The sequence below is a fragment of the Protopterus annectens genome, chromosome 11.part0, assembly GCF_019279795.1.
Source record: "Protopterus annectens isolate FY-2018-M chromosome 11.part0, PAN1.0, whole genome shotgun sequence".
In the NCBI taxonomy this organism is placed as follows: Eukaryota; Metazoa; Chordata; order Ceratodontiformes; family Protopteridae; genus Protopterus; species Protopterus annectens.
This window is the reverse complement of record NC_056745.1, coordinates 223,553,591-223,573,727: the sequence shown is the minus strand read 5'-3', so window position 1 is coordinate 223,573,727 and position 20,137 is coordinate 223,553,591. Positions and strand designations below refer to the sequence as shown.

At 40.8% G+C, this 20,137-nt stretch overlaps 1 protein-coding gene across 3 annotated transcripts in view; it reads right to left on the bottom strand.

Annotated features, from left to right (window-relative positions):
• The window catches only part of LOC122815283 (centrosomal protein of 83 kDa-like), a 1,332,042-nt gene that overhangs the window by 1,037,745 nt on the left and 274,160 nt on the right, over positions 1-20,137 (bottom strand). For all 3 annotated transcript variants that reach the window (XM_044087644.1, XM_044087646.1, XM_044087645.1), the window contains exon 5: positions 17,365-17,479. In XM_044087644.1, the coding sequence (XP_043943579.1) occupies positions 17,365-17,479 (115 nt within the window). The remainder of the gene's footprint in view (positions 1-17,364; positions 17,480-20,137) is intronic.

Here is a 20,137-nt window from a genome sequence, read left to right as displayed (position 1 = left end):
CCCTGCCGCTCTGACATCAGGGAAGAAGTGACGACAACCGACGCCGGACCAAGGCTTTGGAATTCGGGCAGACTGCGGGACCGCCTGACGGCAGGATAACCCAAGTGTGATGACTGCAGCAGCATAGCACGATGAACATTGACACTTCAACATAAGTCATCTTAGATTTATTCTCATGTTTTAAAACTTTCACTATGTTTGGCTCTTGTGAGGTCAGCAGATATGTATGCAGTCCCACAAGTACAGATCTATACATGTAATCAATTTCAAGGAGGCCCATACCTCCTTTAGAACGGGGAATATATAATCTTGATAAGCACCGATTTTTATAAATCATTTGAAACATGCTTCTTGTTTTCCTGTCTAATCTATCCAACACCTTTTGGGGCCATTCAATCACTCCAAAACTGTAAGTTAGGAAAAGAGAAGCAAATTGGTTTATAGCTTGAATTTTGTTCCTAGATCTCAATGCTGTTTTCAGGATTAATTTAAGTTTCTAAAATATTCCTTACTGAGTTTTACTTGCATTTGTTCCTGTTTTATTTTTGATCTTCCATCAATTCCCAAATATTTATACACTCCCTCTTGCTCAGTTTCTTTTATAACACATTCTTGTCCCAAACTGATGTTTTCTTGGTGTTGCAGCTTTCCTGCTTTAAAGGTTACTTTTGCACATTTATCAAGACCAAATGACATTCTTATATCATCTGAAAAAGTTTTGACTACTTGCAGTTGTGCTTTCAGTTCCTCATCTGATGAGCTATGCAGTTTTAAATCTTCGACAAAGAGAAGATAAGTCTTTACACGTTCTTGCTTTCTGGGAGCCAAATTATAGCTATGGCCTAATCTGGTTAAGCAGACAGCTTAATGGGTTAAGGGCAAGGCAAAAAAGAGCAGCGGTGACAGAGTCACCCTGGAATACCCCCCTTTGGATTTTTATCCCTGTAATAATTTCATGGCTTAATGGCACTGTTTCATGGTCCCTGTAAATTACTTTATCATTATAGGGTACATCTTATACATTTTTTAAGCACTCTTTTATCCATGAATGTGGGATACTATCAAACGCTTTTTTGTAGTCTCTTCATGCCATACTTAGATTCTTCCCCTTTTTACAATTCTCCACTCTGACTTTAACAACAAATGATCCTTTGTTCCATATTACTTTCTTTTTGTTAACCTTTTGTTCAACTGCCATAACTGAGTTTTCTTTTAAATGATTATAAACTGTGTCGGCATCAATTCCAGTGTATAGTTCACATGATGTCGGAAGGCAAATTATTGGTCTATAATTATTAAGGTAGCTTGTAGTTTCACTCTTAAGTAGGAGCATTGTTTTTCCTGTTGTTAGCCAGGCTGGTGTCTGTTCGGGGTGTGCATATAAATAGTTCTTATTCATGGCTAAATCTTTGTGCAAAGATGTTAAGACATTTAGCCAGACGTTAGGTACTGCATCTGATCCTGGGTATTTTCCAATTAGAGGCTTTCTTAAGTTTATTTCAATCTCTCTGACTATTACTTCATCCCATTTCATATCCTGCACATTTGAACTTCTTTCTTTTACTTCTATCCATTCAGCACTTTTGTTATGTTCCACAGGACCTTCATAAATATGTCTCCAAAATGTATCTATTTCTTCTTTTTTGTTGGTCTTTCAATTCCTTCTACCTTATGTCCCAATTCTCTATAAAACTTCTTTGGGTCATCAATAAATTGCTTATTTTGTACTTTTCCTTTATATTTATCTGTGTTTCGTCTAAGTTTTTCTGCCTGTGCTGAGATTTTTAGTTTATTATTTGTGACAGTATATGATAAACCCTGATCAGTTATAATACTGTGCATTGCTTTTATCACATCTAGCTTTCTGCGTATTTTTGTTGATCTGTTCTCGCTTCTATACTCTTCTAACAGTGACACTTCTTGTCTTAACTGCTTTACAGTTTTCTCTATTCGATACTTCTATGATGACATTTGATTTCTCACCATCCTTTCCCTTACTACCCTGTGTTCTTGTGGTAGGACTTTATCTGTTATTAATTTGGCTGCACAGTAATGTATCTTATTTACTTCTGTTATATTGCATGAAGCTCTATGGACAGTCCTAATTACTACATTCATTTGTTTCATCAACCTTCTAACTTTTTGGGTTTTATTGACCTTCTGCAGTTTATTTATTTCACTGATCTTAATATGTTTATTCATCTCTATTAAATCAAGTAACTCTTCTTTTAGATCATTTTCTTCTAAACTGAGAGTACGGTCTTTGTTCTCCATTTCCTGAGGCATTCTATAGAAAATTCCAGACCTTCTTCCTGTGCCTTGTACTCTTCAGTTTCACCCTGTGTCATCCGTTGCTCTTTCATATGGGAACTCACTGACCTATCACTCCATAACACTGACTGTCAGAGTTGACAGTTTCCAGTTCTATCCCTTGCTGTATAGCTCCAACTGAACCTTTGTACTGGTTTCCTATGGGAGGCTCCAAAATACCTTCATATGTCAATTGATTAGATGCAGCCTCCTTAACTTGGGTGTCCATTGATCTATCCTGTTGTGATCCATAACCTCTGTTTCTATTTCTTTAACTTCTCCATTACTAATCCTCTTTTCCTCTTTGTTTTCTTATTTTTTTTGAACTGTAAAAATGTCCATATCTGGATATCTGCCTGTATTTCTCTTCAGATATCTTTGGTGCTGCTCTTTTTGCGTTGAACACTTTACTCAAGCACTGCTGGAAAGGCAGAGGGGAGAAATAAAAAATAAAAGTTTATTATCTGATCGCTGTAGCTAATGTCACCCAGTTTGAGCAAAGCAATATTCCAAGAGATCTTTTTCTGACTGTGGCACAACAAAACTGGAAAGGTTCTGTCTGTGCATGTGAAGGGCTGTCCTGGTCCTGCCAGGTGACTGGATCTTCACCCTCACAGACAGGCAGTGGGAGGAGTTCTAAGCTTATAACAGACTACTAAAGGGAAGGTAGCAGGGTACTATCAACCATATGCCAGAAAGGCAGTCGATTTGTTGAACACTGAACTTGACTTTGAATTTCTTGGCTTTTTGTAGACTTCTCGGGTCAGGTGGAAATGGAGTGCAGTGAGACCAAGAGGCCAATCACTGAAGAATGCATCCCTGGGTGACCATCCTACTTATGGAACAATGCTGAAGAAAATGATAGTCATATACTTACCATAATGAAAGATCCATGTTGTTTGCTTCCACCTTTCCTCAAAGGATGGGCTAATGGATCCATCTAGGATCCAGCTTCAGTCAATTTCAGATTTTGGATCCAATGGTCAGGCACCTCCCCTTACCTACAATCCCCTGTGGTTATTGCAAGTAACCTCAGATCAAGTTTATCCATAACCTACAATAAAACTGATTAGAAAACACATCACAGATACAGTAATAAGTCCTGACTCATGGCTTGAAGAGTATATGACCAAGCAATTAGAACCATCTGTGCAGTCACTACAAAAGCAAAAGAAAATAGTAACTGGAAGGGGGTAAGTAGAAGGGAAGTTAAGAAAGAACAGAAACAGACAACATGGATCTATCATTATGTTAAGTACATAACTTTTGTATCTGATGTCACTTCTATCTGTTCTTGAACAGATGGGACAGAGTCTGCAGCTACCATAAATCTTGGGAGGTTCCTGAGGACAGCCAGACCAAATAAAGCTCTAGACTGGGACTATAAATCCAGCTTATAGTGAGATCTGAAGGTATAGACATTCGATGAAGTGGCCGTAACACAGAGGTCATCAATCTTACTCTTTCTCTTCCATGAGGGAACTAGGCTGTTGAGCTTCCTCAGAACTACATAAAGAAGAAGAAACCCCAAATCTTCCCAGTTCTGTCCAATACATCCTCTGGTCTTCTGAGAGCAACTGAAATGTCCTGCCCTAGCTCTCATAATTTTTGATATTAAAGAGTGACATTAAGTCCTGCCACAGCAATAGGCATACATTTACTCAAGCAATACCCCTCCTTCTGTATACCAATTAGTCTAATGGAATATCTGGGTTTATTGGAAATGGCACTGACAGAAGCAGACTGAAACCTAAATAGTAAAACCAGTTCCTACCATCAGCATCGTAATCTGTGGGACCAAAGCTAAGCCAGAGACCTGCTGTCCCAAATAATTGAAAGTTGAGCTCTCAGACACAGAGATGGGCCCTAAAGGCATTGGTGCCTACAAACCCAGTGCCAAAGACTCAGCTTCGATCCCGGAGGACCTAGTAACCTTGAGCACTGACAATCAGTGAAGTTACCGGTGTGGTACTAATCGGCCTCAGAGATGTAAGATCAATCTGTGCCGACAGTGCCAGAACTACAGTGGCTGCCAACCCAAAAGCTGACAGTGTCAGAATTGGGCCCAAAGGAGGATGTCATACTGAGGAACTTGGGTCAGTTCATATTCCACAGTATGAACAGTCAGGGACAGGATGACACCATGTTGAATTTCTGCCTTGACATAAGCAGGCATCATATGCTCCTAGTCCAATTGTTCACGACTCCTCGAAGATATATAAAACTTAACAGAAGCAGTGGAAGGTTGACTAGAAAAGACTAATCTAGCAAAGTCTTTCAGATGAAAAGCTTATCATTTGATGCCTAGCAGTAGAGTCCTCCTTGGTGCTGGAAGAACCGGACACTGAGGAGGAGACAACCTAGGTGATGAAATCCTGGCTCAGGATGGTGACAACCTAGGAGAAGAAACTCTGGCCCAGTGGGGGGGGGGGGGACAAGCTAGGAGGAAGTATCTTGACTAATGAGGGAGTAGCCACTCTAGGTGTCTTGGCTGGAGAGAATATCTCCAATACTGAAGATTCCTCTAGTTTTTGCTTCTCTTTTTTCCTTTCTCCAGGAGAGTGCCCTGATAAGCCTATCAGAATAGCCTATGTACGGAGAATTCCTTTGACCACAAGTTTGTTACGCCTATCACCAAGGGTCCTGGTACTAAATCCCCTGCATCCAGAGAACTCTGTATCCAGATACGGTGCTCCCAAGCAAACCACACAGAAACTGCGGAGATCCTGGAGAGGGAGCTTGGAACCCTTGTTTGGCTTCCTTTTCCATGACCACAAGTCCAAACCTAAAACATCAAAAAAAGTAGAAGAAAGTTTTTTTTTTAATCTAAATCTGGGTGATGACATGAACCCTATAATCTGGAATTACTAGTACAAGAGAAACGATTTACACCAGAAGAAAAGCCAAAACAGGTTAACAGAAATCCAGAAGAGACTGGCGCAATAGTGACTCTAAAAGCAAAAACACTTATCGGAGTACCAGAAATTGCTTTTTCTGCAGTGTTTATCAAACCTTCACTCGAAAACTGACAGGAAATGTTGCTGTCTTTCACACACTACAATGAGATTTGGCAAAATTACAGCAAGTGGGATTATGGGTAAGGAGGAGCTCGAGTTTCTCTGTGGGATTATGGGTAAGGAGGAGCTCGAGTTTCTCTGTAGTTTGTTGCAATCACAAGAGGTAGGCAAAAGCAACAGTCCTACTACTCCAGTATCTGGACAAGACCTGAGAAATCTGTTATGCAAAGGACACAGGAGATGCAACAAAGGGTGGATAAAAATGACAGACAAAGGAAGATTAAAACAGAGTACAAGGTCCTATTTGCTAAAAATAAGTTGAGAAGATATCAAAGACCCTTTGACGTAGTAGAAAAAATTAATGAAATAAGTTAAAAAAAAAAAAAAAGGCAAAATGGAAGAAAAGAGAAGACCAAAGACGACCTACCACATAAATGCATTAAAACCACAAAGGCAAGCTGACAGCTTTATAGTTAGCCTTAGAGTTGAAATGGATACCAACATTATATCAGTGAATTCTATCCCTGCTGTTCTAAAAGATGAAACATTCAGACCTGTAATGATGGGTGCAGGGAAGGGGAATGGCTGCCCCAGGTACAAGCTATTAAGACGGTGAGATCTGCAGGTGCTGGTGGTGCAGGAGTGCAGTAATAGCACTGCATTATGAAGCCATGAGGGTACTGTGGTTGCATAAATGATCTTGTAGTAATGGCTGAAGTGTTGTTAGTCTGTGGAGTGTGGAGTTAACTGTAAACTGTAGCAAGCAGCTTGCTGTTGCAGCAGAACAGCTCTTTTCTATTCACCAACTTTTTTATTTTTTTATTTATTTTTTTTGCTCTTCAGCTTTGTGCTGAGGGGGATACTAGTTTAGGGAACTACAGAGGATGTTAGATGGCTAACTTTCTGGAAACTTTTTTTTCAACTACATGGTAGAACAAAGTTAATACAGCATCATATTGAAACTGCTCAAGGAGAAGTTAAACCTAAAACTATACAAAATACAAACGTCACAGAAAATTAGTAACTGAAGAAGTGAAAGTCACAAAATATATGGAAATATTAACTATGTTGGATCTTAAACCAGTTGGCTTGGTAAGATATTGTAATGCTTTCTGAAAATGGAATGCCATGTCCAAATTTGACATTTATCCACTGCCTAGAGTTGTTGAGATAGAGAGACTAGGCAAAGCAAGGTATTTATCCACTGTTCCCCCTCTCCTCTGAAGCCAAAGAGAAGACATTATTCTGCACTCCTAAAGATCTTTTTCATTATACTGTTTTACCCTTTGGACTTCATGCAGCTCCTGACACTTTTCAAAGGCTCACGAATAAAGTTTTGAAACCTCACACTAGGTATTCAGCAGCATACCTTGATGGCATGGTAATCTGCTCTGATGACTGGAAGGTACAAGTTGTGCTGGATACTCTAAGACAAGCAAAACTTACAGTCAACACTGCTAAAAGTAAACTTAGCAGAAAACAGTCAGATACTTACGGTACGTGAGTGGAAGAGGGTGCAATTAGACCAGAAACAGACAAGATGGAGGCTGTTACAAAATGGCCTATAGCCAGTATTAACAGACAGGTGAAAGAGATTTTTGTGACTAGCAGACTACTCTAGAAAATCTGTACCCAAATTCGCTACCAGTCAGTCCTCTTAACAGACCATACAAGAAGGAAGATGCTTATCCAGGAAAGGTGGATCATAGAAACAGATAAGACTTTTAACTAACTGAAAACTATTTTATATTCACAGCACTTAACATTTCTAGAAACTCTATTGTAAATACTAATGTATCTGAAAGTGAGCTTAAAAACTGTGTTACCTCAGGAAGTGGTGAGGAACATCCAGTCTTCTACCTCAATGTAAGGCTGAGACAAGATACTCTGCCACAGACCGCAAATGTCTCACTACTCAATGGACACTAACTTCACTGCAGTATTACCTGCTGGGATGTAGTCTCACTTTAGTAAGTGACCATGCACCCCTGCAAAGGCTGAACAAGCAAAAGGATGAGAACACCAAATTACATATTTGAGCATTATAACTACAGCCCTTTAATTTACCATTAAACATAAGCATGCTAACAGCCACAACAATGCAGAAGGGTTATCCTGGTCCTATAACTATGCCATTCAGAAAAGAAACATTGTTTTTTGTTCGGAGGGGTGATCAATGTGGCATAGTGGCTATTTGATAAGTCGGAAATGCTGTTATCATATGCTGCATATACAGTGTATAGCACAGCGGTGTGTTTAGACAACATACTTGTAAATAGCATAGTTCATCATGATGCACCAGGAAAAATGCTCTTAAAAGAGGAGGTGCACAATGTTAGAAATGTTTCCTCTCACATAGAGTGATTTCAAAGCCTGAAGTGGGAACTCTAGTAGATCCCGACTAAAAGAAGTTGTGGAAATACCATAAAAATCACTGAAGGACCTATGGGTCTTTTCAAGAACCAGGAGTCTAACTGTGGATTTATTCAAGGAGTTCTAACAGCTTAATTGTTGATGTACTTAAGACTGCAATATCAAGCCTGTGATTTGTAAGGAATCATGCGCTTCAATGAGAGACCTGAAAAAAAAAAGAAAAAAAAAAAAATGAACTGTTAGTGGCCAGAAGGGCATTAATGAGAAGTCTGCCTTTTAAGTTGAACAATAATTTAAGTTTGACTTTTTTTCGACACAAACTGCATTTATACAGTTGAACTAAAGGAAATCCACTGCATAATACTCTTATGTATGCGTCCATGTTGTTTTATATATATATATACACACACACACGCTCACACGCACGATCGCTTACACACATACACACACACACACACACACACACACACACACACACACACACACACACAAACACACACAAACACAGGCAAAACCCCCAGTAATAAAATAAGTTTATTGTCCAATGAAAATTAAAAAAAAAAGTGTGCTTGGCTAGCTATAATATTCATTCATTGTCAAGAGCACCTTTTTACAAAACTTTATAGTCTATGTCAACAGTCCAAAGAAAACAGCATTTCCACCCACTCTTGCAATCACAACTGTATGCCCTTCCAAGTCATAACTTCACCTTTAGAAAAAAACAAAAAAATCTTCATTAGTTGATCTCAGGCGCTATCCACAGTAAGCCCCAATTGGATTGGCAAACTCCATCAATCTTAGACCTTTAGAAAAAGCTCTTTCTTTACCCCATGCTGAACCTCTGATTGAGTAACTTCCTGATCTGCCTTAACAGACGGTCTCCTTTTATACAAACACCAAATGGCAATTTGCTAGGAAATACAATCACTTTACCTGAATGAAGAGCTATGAGAATTTTAAGCTACATTCTCGTACTTTAAAAGGAACATTACCCACTTACACTCATTGCTGTCCCCACACACAAACACATTTTAAATACAATATATACATATAGAGAGGGGAAGAGAAAATTGGAAAATAGAAGGAAACTAACCAGTCAGATTGCTATTTATATGTGCATCGAATCAGTTATTTGCACAGGAAAAGGAATAATGCCACCTAGACCTCACATTCAGTTACTGATCCCTACTCCCTCACAAACTCAATAGCCAACAAACTGTGACCACTTTGAAAAGTCATTTTGCAGGAAAAATATCAATCACAGAAATACTTAAAACAGTAAAAGAAAAATACCAAACACTAAAAACACACAACCAATCCAAATATGTTACTAAATCTGGATTAAAAAAAAAGAACAAAACAAGAATCAGGACTGTGACACAAATTAAACACTTTACAGTAATAAAATGCACACAAAAAAACTCTAATTTATATACATTACCTGATAAGGCACAATCAAAATCATTAACAAATCTCCTGATGAAAGAGAAGGCTTAAACACTACAAACAGTAATGAAGCAGTGTACAAAGAGAAAACAGTTCCAACGGCAACAAAAATAGCTACGCTAACCCAAGCGTATATTAGAGACCCTCAGACACAAATACAGCAGAAAGACACTGTCATACATTGTTTGACCAAATAGGTAAATTTAAATATATAACAGAAGTAAAACAGTACATGACTATACCCTCATATTCAAATATAAATAAAACACACACATACAAATAAATATACAAATCCAATTAAATAAAGGCAATCACCATACCATCACAGTTAAAACAGCTTAAGAAAGTTGATGGCAGTGGAGAAGAATTACTGTTTATGTATTATGTTTTTCAGCTGTTGAGAGCTGCCACCAAAATAATTATTCTTGTGAATATTTTAGAATGCGACAAGCAGGTTATCAGCTAAACCAACTTAAGAATGATGGTGGTGTGGCATTATTGTTTGCAACTATGTATCTTTCATTTCTTGGATTTACCACCACAATCATTATTCTCTTCAATGTTTTGAGGCTATATTACTATTTATTTATGACTGTCAGGCAGTGGGGCAAAGAGAAGCAAAACAAGGAAAAAAATTCCATGTTTATGAAACTTTCTGCTACTGACAGAAGAGTTTCCTCATCTGGACTCATTCACGTTCCAGATCACAGTTAAGGAGTTATGAAGTATTAGTATTTGTTTATAAAGCGGACACTGCAATAGCGCAAAACAATTTGACTGAAGGGTCCTTAAATGACTTGCCTGAAAGATTCATACCAAGATTCCATACAGTTAAAAAATGATAGCCTTCCACAGTAATCAGTTAAAATGGGTGGATGAATTATTTTACATTAAAATAAACTACAAAACATAAAATTATCATACACAAACTATTAGATGTAAAATTAAAACTGCAGGGCAATAAGGCACTTGGGGTGCAGGTATTACCCCCACATTCAGGGAGTATAAGGCTCACAACACCTTTGGGTGTGCAGTAGTGACTGTACCATGCACAATCCCTTGTCCCTTACTGCATACACACAGACAGACAGACAGACAGACAGACACACACACACACACACACACACACACACACACACACACACACACACACACACACACACACACACGTGTGTGTGTGTGTGTGTGTGTGTATGCATATATAAATAAATAAATAAAAAAAAAAATTATATATATATATATATGTGTGTGTGTAGGTCTACTTTGAAACATTTAAAACCCATAACATCTAATTTCATAACATCTAACACTACAAATTACTAGAAAATAACATCCCCTCCACATACAACTACACCAAACTACCAAACACACTTTTGACTACGCTTCTGCTTCAACCCCCACACCCCCCCGTAAATTAAACATACCAACTCCAAGATCACACTACAGTGGGAAAAATTTAATTTCCTAACCCCACTGCATCAAGCCCCCCTGCAGAAATGTAGTAAAAAGTGTGTTTGGTGTCATTATATATGGAGGGGAAGTTATTTTCATGAGATTTGTACTGTTAGATGTTATGAAAAAAGAAGTTATGTACCTACCATAACGTTCCATGTTAGTTGTCCTTTATCTCGCCTTCCTTCTTGCTGTTTGGGTTTGGAGCCGATCCTCGGCTCCAACTCGGCCTACTTCTATAGCTCAAGAGCTATTTACTGGCTCGAGGCTAACCTTTATCCCAGAATGCCCAGCGTCAGCTACCCAGATCTCATTTGCGATAGCACACACTAGATATATAAAGTAACCAGTAACCTAAAACTGATTTACCAAAATAACAGATCAGAGTAAACTGTCATAAAATTACCTGGCATGTGAACCAAGAAAAAGGAAATCAGCCAGTGAAACCATAGTGAACTACTCTCAATTCTCCAGGAAGGGGGAAGGAGGGGGGGACGCAAGAAGGAAGGTGAGATGAAGGACAACTAACATGGAACGTTATGGTAGGTACACAACTTCTTTATGTTAAGTTGTCCCATCTCACCTTCGTTCTTGCTGTTTGGGACAGCGTCCTTAGCACATAAAGACCCCGGGTGGCTCATTGGAACAGACTCTTCAGAACAGTGGAACCAAAGGAAGCCCTGCTCCGGGAAACCACATCCACTTTGTAATGAAAGATAAAGGTATGACGGTTTGCCCAAGTGGCAGCTGCACAAATTGAGTCTATGAGCAATTTAGACTGAAAGGCTACAGACGTGGCCAATGCTCTAGTAGAATGACCTTTCAGTTTTGCTGGTAGATGTTTATGCCTTAACTGATAAATAAAGGCAATGGTGTCAGATAACCTTTTGGATAAGGTCACCTTAGAAACTGGAAGGCCTTGCTTATTGCAAGCATAGGAGAGAAATAATTGGTCTGACTTTCTTAGCTCTTTGGTCCTATGGAGGTAAAAATGTAATTGTCTGTGCACATCCAGTTGGTGAAGACCGTATTCTGCCTTGATGCTATAATTGGGAAAGAAGACTGGGAGACTGATGGCTTGACTTAAATTGTTTTATGAACAGACTTTTGATATGAAGGATGGGTTGGTTCTCAGAGAAACTCTATCTTTGTGAAACACCATATATGAAGGACGAACTCAGAGTGCTTGGAGTTCTGAAACACGTCTAGCTGAGGTAATAGCAACCAGAAAAAGTGTTTTCCAAGAAAGAAATTTTAAGGGACAAGAAGCTGCTGGTTCAAAGGGAGGCAGAAACAAAGAAATCAAAACTAAATTGAGATCCCAAGGAGGAGGTGGATGCCTCACTGAGGGTCTAAGGAGAGATGTTCCTCTCATGAAGGCCTTGCAGAGCTTATGAGACATTATGCTAGAATTAAGAATTCCAATATGAAAATTAGATAAGGCAGCCAGTTGTACTCTGATGGTAGCAGCCGCACCAGACTGAAAAAGCTCTGAAAGAAATTTTAGAATTTTGATGGACTGGGGCTGAAAAGGGGGTCTAAGTTTCTAGATTCTGCCCAGTAAGAAAATCTTTTCCATTTGCTAGCATAAGTCTTTCTCATAGTTGATTTATGGGAGGATATAATAATATCGCAAACTGCTGGGGAGATACTTGGAAGCCTGGCTAAGGTAGGAAGTGGAGAAACCAAGCTGTGAGCTTGAGAGTCTGAAGGTATTGGTGTAACCCGCCTGACTGATAAATCAACAGATCTGGCACTGGGTCCAGAACCCAAGGCTGGTCTAAAATGTGAAGGTGCAGGAACGGAAACCATATCTGTCGAGGCCAGTAGGGGGCAATGAGGATAATTTTGCAACCCAAAGATTTTGCTTTCTGTACGAGTCTTGGAATTAGGGGGAAAGGGGGAAATGCATAAAGGAGTCCCTGAGGCCAATCATGGACTAGAGCGTCCCTGGGAGTTTGACCTGGATGAGGAAGCAGGGAGAAGTAGCTGCTGCATTTGTTGTTGAGGGGGGTGGCAAATAGATCTCAGCAAGGAAGATAAGGTCCACAACTTCCTGATTCAGAGACCACTTGTGAGGCATGAGGATAGCCCTGCTGAGCCTGTCCACTATTACGTTGGATTTCCAAGGGATGTGCTTTGCTGTTAGAAAACATTGTGAGGAAATCGCCCATTGCCATAGGCTGAGGGCTTCTCAACACAAGGGGTAGGACCTGGTCCCACCTTGCTTGTTGATGTACCACACAACTGACATGTTGTCTGTTTGGATCGCAATAGTCCCGGAAGGAAGAGAGTCTTGAAGAGCTTGCAACGCTAGGAGCACCATCTCTAGGACATTGATATGCAGATGGTACTCGTGAGGTTGCCACATGCCTTGGACTGTCCTGCCTAGATAATGCCCCCCCCCCAGCCTATCAGGGAGGCGTTCGTGGTCACTGTGGTTACCGGAGGGGGTTGAGTGAAAGGTCTGCCCTGAGTCATCAGTGGGGAGACCATCCACCAAGAGAGGTTTCTTTTGCATGTTTCTGCAATTAGGATCATGTGTGACATGGGTAGTTCCTGGAAGGACCACTGGGTGAAGAGAAGCCACTGAAGGACTCTCATATGGTAAAGCGCTAATGGTACAAGAAGAATGGCAGCTGCCATGGAGCCTAGAACTTGCAGGACATGTCTGACTTGGACCTTTCTGCTCTGCATTAGAAATGACACTTGTTGGCGAATAGAGAAAACTCTTTCCTGAGGTAACCTTGCAAACATCTGTTTTGTGTTTAATTCTGCTCCTATATATGTAATACATTGACAGGGCAACAAGGCAAACTTTTCGAAATTTACTGTAATGCCTAGTTGGGTGCAGGTTGATATTGTATAATCCTGTACCTCTAAGAGTTGATGCCTGGTGGTAGCAGTTAGGAGCCAGTTGTCTAGATAGGGAAACACCTGGAATCCTTGACGTCTCAGGTGAGCCGTAACTACTGCCATACATTTGGTGAATACCCTGGGGGCTGTGGTGAGACCAAAGGGCACAGCTCTGAACTGATAATGACTGGCCCCTACCCGGAAGCAAAGAAATCTCCTGGAACGTCTGTCCATTTTGATATGATAGTACACATCCTGAAGATCTATGGAGCACATCCAGTTGCCTGACCCAGAAAGGGAAGAATGGACTGCAGTGTTACCATCCTGAACTTTTCTTTTTGTACAGATTTGTTCAATCTGCTGAGATCCAGTATTGGTATTCAGTCCCCTGTCTTTTTTGGTACTAAAAAGAATCTTGAGTAAGTTCCGGATCCTAGTTGGTCTGCAGGGACTGACTTCCTGAATGGCTCTTTTTTCTAGCAGTTTTGAAACTTGAATAACTGCTTGATCCCTTAGATTGGGTGGGACAACTAGGAAGGACATTTTTGACTTTAGAGGGGGTTGATGAAAGGGGATGTTGTAACCTCCAGATATGATAGATAGTACCCATTTGTCTCTTGTTATATTTTGCCAGGCTTTTGGGTACAGGGAAAGTCTTCCCCCAACTGCATCCAGAGGTGAGCAGTTGGGCAACCTGTCAGGGATGCTGGAAGGGTTTGGCAGAGAAAGTTTCTCTGTCACCCTAATTTTGCAGTCCCCCTCTGCCATGAGGGTGGCATCTGCCATTGTTGTTGTTTCCCCCTCTGCCCCTGGGGGAAAAAAAATCACCATGTGTGTCAGGCAAGGGTCCCTGGGACTTTCGAAACCACATCTTTCCACCCTTCTGTCCTTTGGGATAAGGTCTGTTAGGAGTGGAAAAACAGACTCCCACGGCAGAGAGAGTCTTGCCTTTCTGCTCGCACCTGGTAAGTGTGTCTTTCACCTGAGGCCCAAAAAGCGAGGAGCCATTAAAGGGAATATTTGTGATGGATGCTCGAAAGGGTTCCACAAATGGACACAGCCACAGCCAAGCATGTCTCCTGACAGCCACTCCTGTACCTGTGGCTCTGCTTGCTCCATCGGCTGCATAGGAAATCAGCCTCATGGAGGAGTTGACTATAGCATAAAGAGTTGCAAGATGGGAAGCTATTTTGGCTGATGCTCCCCTCAGCTGTAGGATCTTGTAGAGTATCTCCAAGCTCTTTTAGGAGATCCCTTTGAAGTCGTGTAAAATGAGAGAGATAATTCAGGGACCTCATTGAGAAGGTCGCTGAGGAAAACATTCGCTTCCCATATCTGTTCATCGTCCTAGACTCTGTTTGGTGAATGGACAGACGAAGAAGTTTCTGCTAACTCTTTCTTGGAGGCTGCTGCTACCACCATGGCATCAACTGGCACACCTTTAGAGAGAAATTGTTTGTCCTGGGGGGCTGTTATGAACTTATTTGGTCTCCTCAAAGTAGGTTCCACAGAATCCGGAACTGACCAAGCCTTTCAAGCCACTACAGACATGAGTGGATCGAAATGTGGAGACACCCAGGAGGTGGAGGGTCGGGAACCGAATGCCTCCAGGTATACAGACTTGTCCTCGATAGGGGCTAGGTAAGACCAGCCATCCCTCTGCCTAAGCATTTCAAGGATGTCCGAAAAGGAAACCTCTTCAGAGGGGGACCTGGGGGACCCTTCCGATTCATCCAGGTCTGTATCTGAGGTGACAGACTCAGGAGAGTCTAGGTGCTTCCTCTTGCATTTCTTCTTCTGAGGAGGCTCCTCTGAGTGATCAGGGGAGGCCTCCGAAGAAGAGGGGTCACCCAATGGGGTGTCCTGGGGCATAGGTTCCCTATGCTTCTGGGCCGGAGGAAGAGCAGAGGTTGGCACAGGCACCTTAAGAGAAGGAGCTGATAGTAGGTCTGCTTCAGGGGACAGCCCACTCCGCATGACCTCGAAGGCATCACAATCCGAGGCAAAGAAAGTTCCGACTCCAAAGAGATGGGAGTCCTTCTCCGTGTCGAGGGCGATGGCTCTGAGGCCGATGTGGGAGCCGAGTTCACCTGCGCCGAAGCTCCGAGAGGGAGAGCGGGGTCGGACAAGGGACTGATGCCACTTCCCCCCTCGGAGCCGATGAGAGAGCTTCGATGCTCAGATCTCTCGATGGACGGAACAATCGAGGTGATCTGAGCCGACGTCGGAACCGAAGAGGTGATCGGCACGGTCAGTTCTACTATCCACGCGTCCATGGTCTCCGGCTCCAAACTAAGTGTAGGTGGTGGAGGAATGGAGATGGAGGCAGATGAAGCCACAACCTGCTGAGGTGGGCTGGAAAGTAATTTCTCAAGGGCTTGTGATTTAAGCAACCTGCTGACTACTCTCTCCACGTCTTGATCCGATAACCTGGAGGATCGAGAGGAGTGGGATGAAGAGTGATGACTGTGTTCACTTCCTAATAAGGGTGACTGTGGCACAGAGCGGATCGGCTCCAGTGAAGGAGACCTTGCTCGTTTGTGGCTCCGAGACAGCTCCGAGGTTTTAGTTGGAGCCCAGGGAGGAGATGATTTGTCGATGCTAGTCGGCACTGACAAACTTGGTTCTTCAAGCCCAGGAGTCTGTTCCGAGGATGGAGCCGACGGCTTGACAGACTTAGAGGATTTCATTGGCTGAGAACCTTTAGCCGGGGAATCCTGTGGTTTCAGTAATCCTCGAAGGAATAATTTGTTTTTGCTCTCCTGCAGGACCCTTGGACTAAATGCATGACAGATAGAGCAGGAGTCCTGCAGGTGCACAGCCCCTAAACAATAAACACAGCTAGTGTGCCCATCTGTCAGAGACATTTTCTGACAGCATGAGTCATACTTGTTGAAGCCAGAAATGTTGGCCTCTTTAGACATGTTACACTACTATACTAAAAAACAAAACAGTTTTTTTTTTTTTTTTACATTTAAGGAACAGAAAGGAGAGCCTCTAATTTAAATGGCTGTTCTGGGGGGGGGGGGGGGCTCTCTAACTTAAACGAGTTCAGGGGAAACAGAAGGCCTGTGAGATATGGAGTGAAGGCCAACAAAGCTACAATACACACAAGAAAGGCAATAAGGGATAAAGAACTATATCTAGACAAAAACTTGACACATTTTAAGAATAAACAACAATTATAATCATAAAAAAAAACTATACTAAGCCCGAGCCAGTAACGAAGCAACCTCGCAACTGAAGCGGCAAACGAGATCTGGGTAGCTGACGCTGGGCATTCTGGGATAAGGGTTAGCCTTGAGCCAGTAAATTGCTCTCGAGCTATAGAACCCAAACAGCAAGAACGAAGGCGAGATGGGACAACTTAACATTTCAATGTTATGGGTTTTAGATGTTCTGGTCTCAATGCTATGAAATTAGATGTTATGGGTTTTAGATATTTTGAAGGGGACCTATACATCTTGAACGATACAATTTTATTTTTAACTTACTCTGCATGTTGATGTACCTTGAAAGTCTGCTTTACACCAATAGCTTGGCTTCAGTACTACCATCCTTGCGTGGCTATTTTAGGGTATATGGCACCCATTATCATGCCTTGCTCGTCTACAACTAACTTAGCTCTTCCTTAAGACCCACACTTGCTCCATATATTTCACTAACCCAATAGTAAAATCTTACCTTAATTGCATACCTTATATATCTACACTTTCTGCTTGGCATAAGTTTTGTAAGCTGAACTACATATCTGGATGATATAGTCTATTGTTATGCAACACAAAATATAAAATTAACAAAAGTAAACTAAAAAACAGTTATGATGCAGTTATGTATATAAAGCAAGTATTTAAGTAAAATAAATAATACAAAAATACATAAGACTGTATACATTTGTGATTTATATTACCATCCATCTGACTCTTGATGAGATCTCGTGCTCTTTCGGCTTCTGCTTTTACTTTTGCTGCTTCCAACTTTATATTTGTTACTTCCAATTTATGTGCATGCTTAAGTTCTTCAACCTAACAGATACATTAAATGAAAAAGTACATCATTTCCAGAAACACGGACATGGAAGAAATATTTGAATGGGGTCATACATTACAAATAAAAAACATTAAGAAATCTTTATTTAAACATTTCTGGTTCAGACATCCTCAGCCAATGAAAGAAACTGCAGTAATTGTTGATACTGGTACATCCCAAAGAGAGCTGGTTTTCTATTCATATATTTAGATGATTTAGAATGGATCACTACATTTCACCCACCATCACTAGCATGTCACACAAAAACATCCACATATCAATATTTTTACATTAGGAAAAGCTCTGTTCCTTCATGAATTGAACTCTTTCATGTAAAGAAGCCCTGTTTACACAAACTGTGAAATAAATTCATATTTAATGGCGATCTAAAAGGTAATGTGCTAATACAAAACGTGGAAAAAAACAATAGCCCAAGTTCCTGTATCCTGTATCTTTAGTGCAAATCCCCTAATACCCATCATAGTAGTTTTATGGCTCACCAAATTCACACTTACAGAAAGAATTTTTGTCATGTTGTGTAGAAAAAAATAATTCATGTGACTGAATTTTCAGTTTCATTGATTGATATACAGACTACCTTAAGTCCAGACAAACCTACTGTATAAAAGGGGGTCAAGGAGCAAAGCCCTAGCTTTTGCTGAATTTAGACACATGTTTTGCATAACTGTCTGTCTTTAGCTAGAATTTGTTGAATTTCAACATAAGTTTTGTGTAACTGTCACACTGTGATGTTTCATCAAAATTAGGCCAGATCGCTTTTCAATGCACTGAAAATATGACATAATTCATAACTGTCAAGCTCAGAATCACAAAAAATCTTCTCAGGATGACTGGATCCTGTATCATGGGATGAATTACTAACATGGATGCAGTGGGATGTGCTTTATCTGGTTCCTTACTGTCCACTGAAGAGGATGTGTGTCAGCTCGTGCCGTTGGTAATCGAGAATACGATCATATCATTTAAGACTGGGAGGGAGTGTTAATAAAAGACTTACCTCCAGGAGGGTATGAACACAAGCACAGACAAACCTTCAGGACAGTGTGACCACTGGCTGCCCTCCATTTCCATAGCCTTTTGATGCTGTCTCAGCCCATGCCCAATTCTTCCCATCAATCATGGTACTGGGCATCTCTACACTACCACTGCTTGGGTGGGAAGATGGACCAGAACTTCTTCCTTCTTAGATTACCATATGGTCAGATTTAATCATGGCATGCTCCTCTCTAAGGCAATATTGACAGTGTCAGAACAATCTTGGCTTGTTAATTAGTGACCACACAAATATATACTATATGAAAGGGCTGAGATCTAAACTCAGCAATGAGAAAAAATGGCAGGCTCTGGGGATTGGTGCATTCTTAAAGCAATGCACGTTTTTTTCACAACATGTGCAACACTACCCCCTCCCCCCAAGCAGTGGCTCTTCAGTGAAAAGCTGAACTTCTTCATACTGCAGCAGAAGAAAGGATGTACCTAATCACAGCTGAGTTCTACAAAATGTCCTTAAGCTTTACTATCAGCCATAAAACAGTAGGCATGATATTTTGCACATTTAGGCTAGTTCCAGTGGCCTGCCTATATCTCAGCAAATGATTTCACTAAATCTCAAGTTGCTAACTCCAGTAGAACCAGTATAAGTAGCCTAGGCCCCTTAAGAAAATGGAGGACAATTTTACTCTATACAGCTAACAGCATACCAGCCAGGCTTGACTAGAGTACATATTCTGAGTGTGACAAAGATCAGAAATCTAGGATAAAAGCAGAAAGTTAGTTATCAATATGGAAGTCCAATTCCTGATACTAAATTGAATTTTTTTTAGCAGGTGGTGTAATACTGGTAAACAAATATGACTTTAGATTAACTCAGAATTAGAAACTCCAGGTCCTCAAACATCATGCAATGAATAGGTGCCATAAATTCCTTGTGTGTGTCACAAAAATGATAGCTGCTGAGGCAGAAGAGAGACAGCAGATAAACTGGTCGCTCTGAGCCCATCAAAGTCATCGGTGTCACTGCCTTGCCTTCATCCAAATTAACTTGTTACTACATGCATGAAGTCAAAGAAAGGAGTGAAGGCATAAAGGAAAGGACTCCTACAGCTCATAAAGAAATCCACAAAATGTGGAACGTTGCAGGAGTGAGCATTTTTTGCAAGAAATTCCTTAATGGGCTGTTTTGGCATCTTAGACAATATTTGTGGTTTGAACAGCCTGTCTAAAAGGTCTTTTTCTAGAACGTAAAACAAAAAAGGCTCCATCTACATTGGTAAAAATAAGTAAACAAAAAATTGGAGTGCTTAACATTCATAGATGTTCAGGATGAACTTCTTAATTGGGTCTAATCACTCAGATACATTTTTTTTTTTTTTTTTAGGGACAGCACTTGGTATAAAAATCTAATTTCTCACATATAAGTTAGTGACACTGCCACTGACCAAAGACTGCATTCTCCCAAGCCTAGAATGACTGGTTCACCTGCCGCAGTCCCCAATTCTAACCCCTCCAGTTAAACCAGCTATGCCTTCCTATAATAAAATAAACCATTTTCTATAATAAAATAGCAATATCTGCTCAATGGATAGGCACACTAGCTTTTGATGCTGGAAAGTTAGAAAACTGTGGGTAACAAT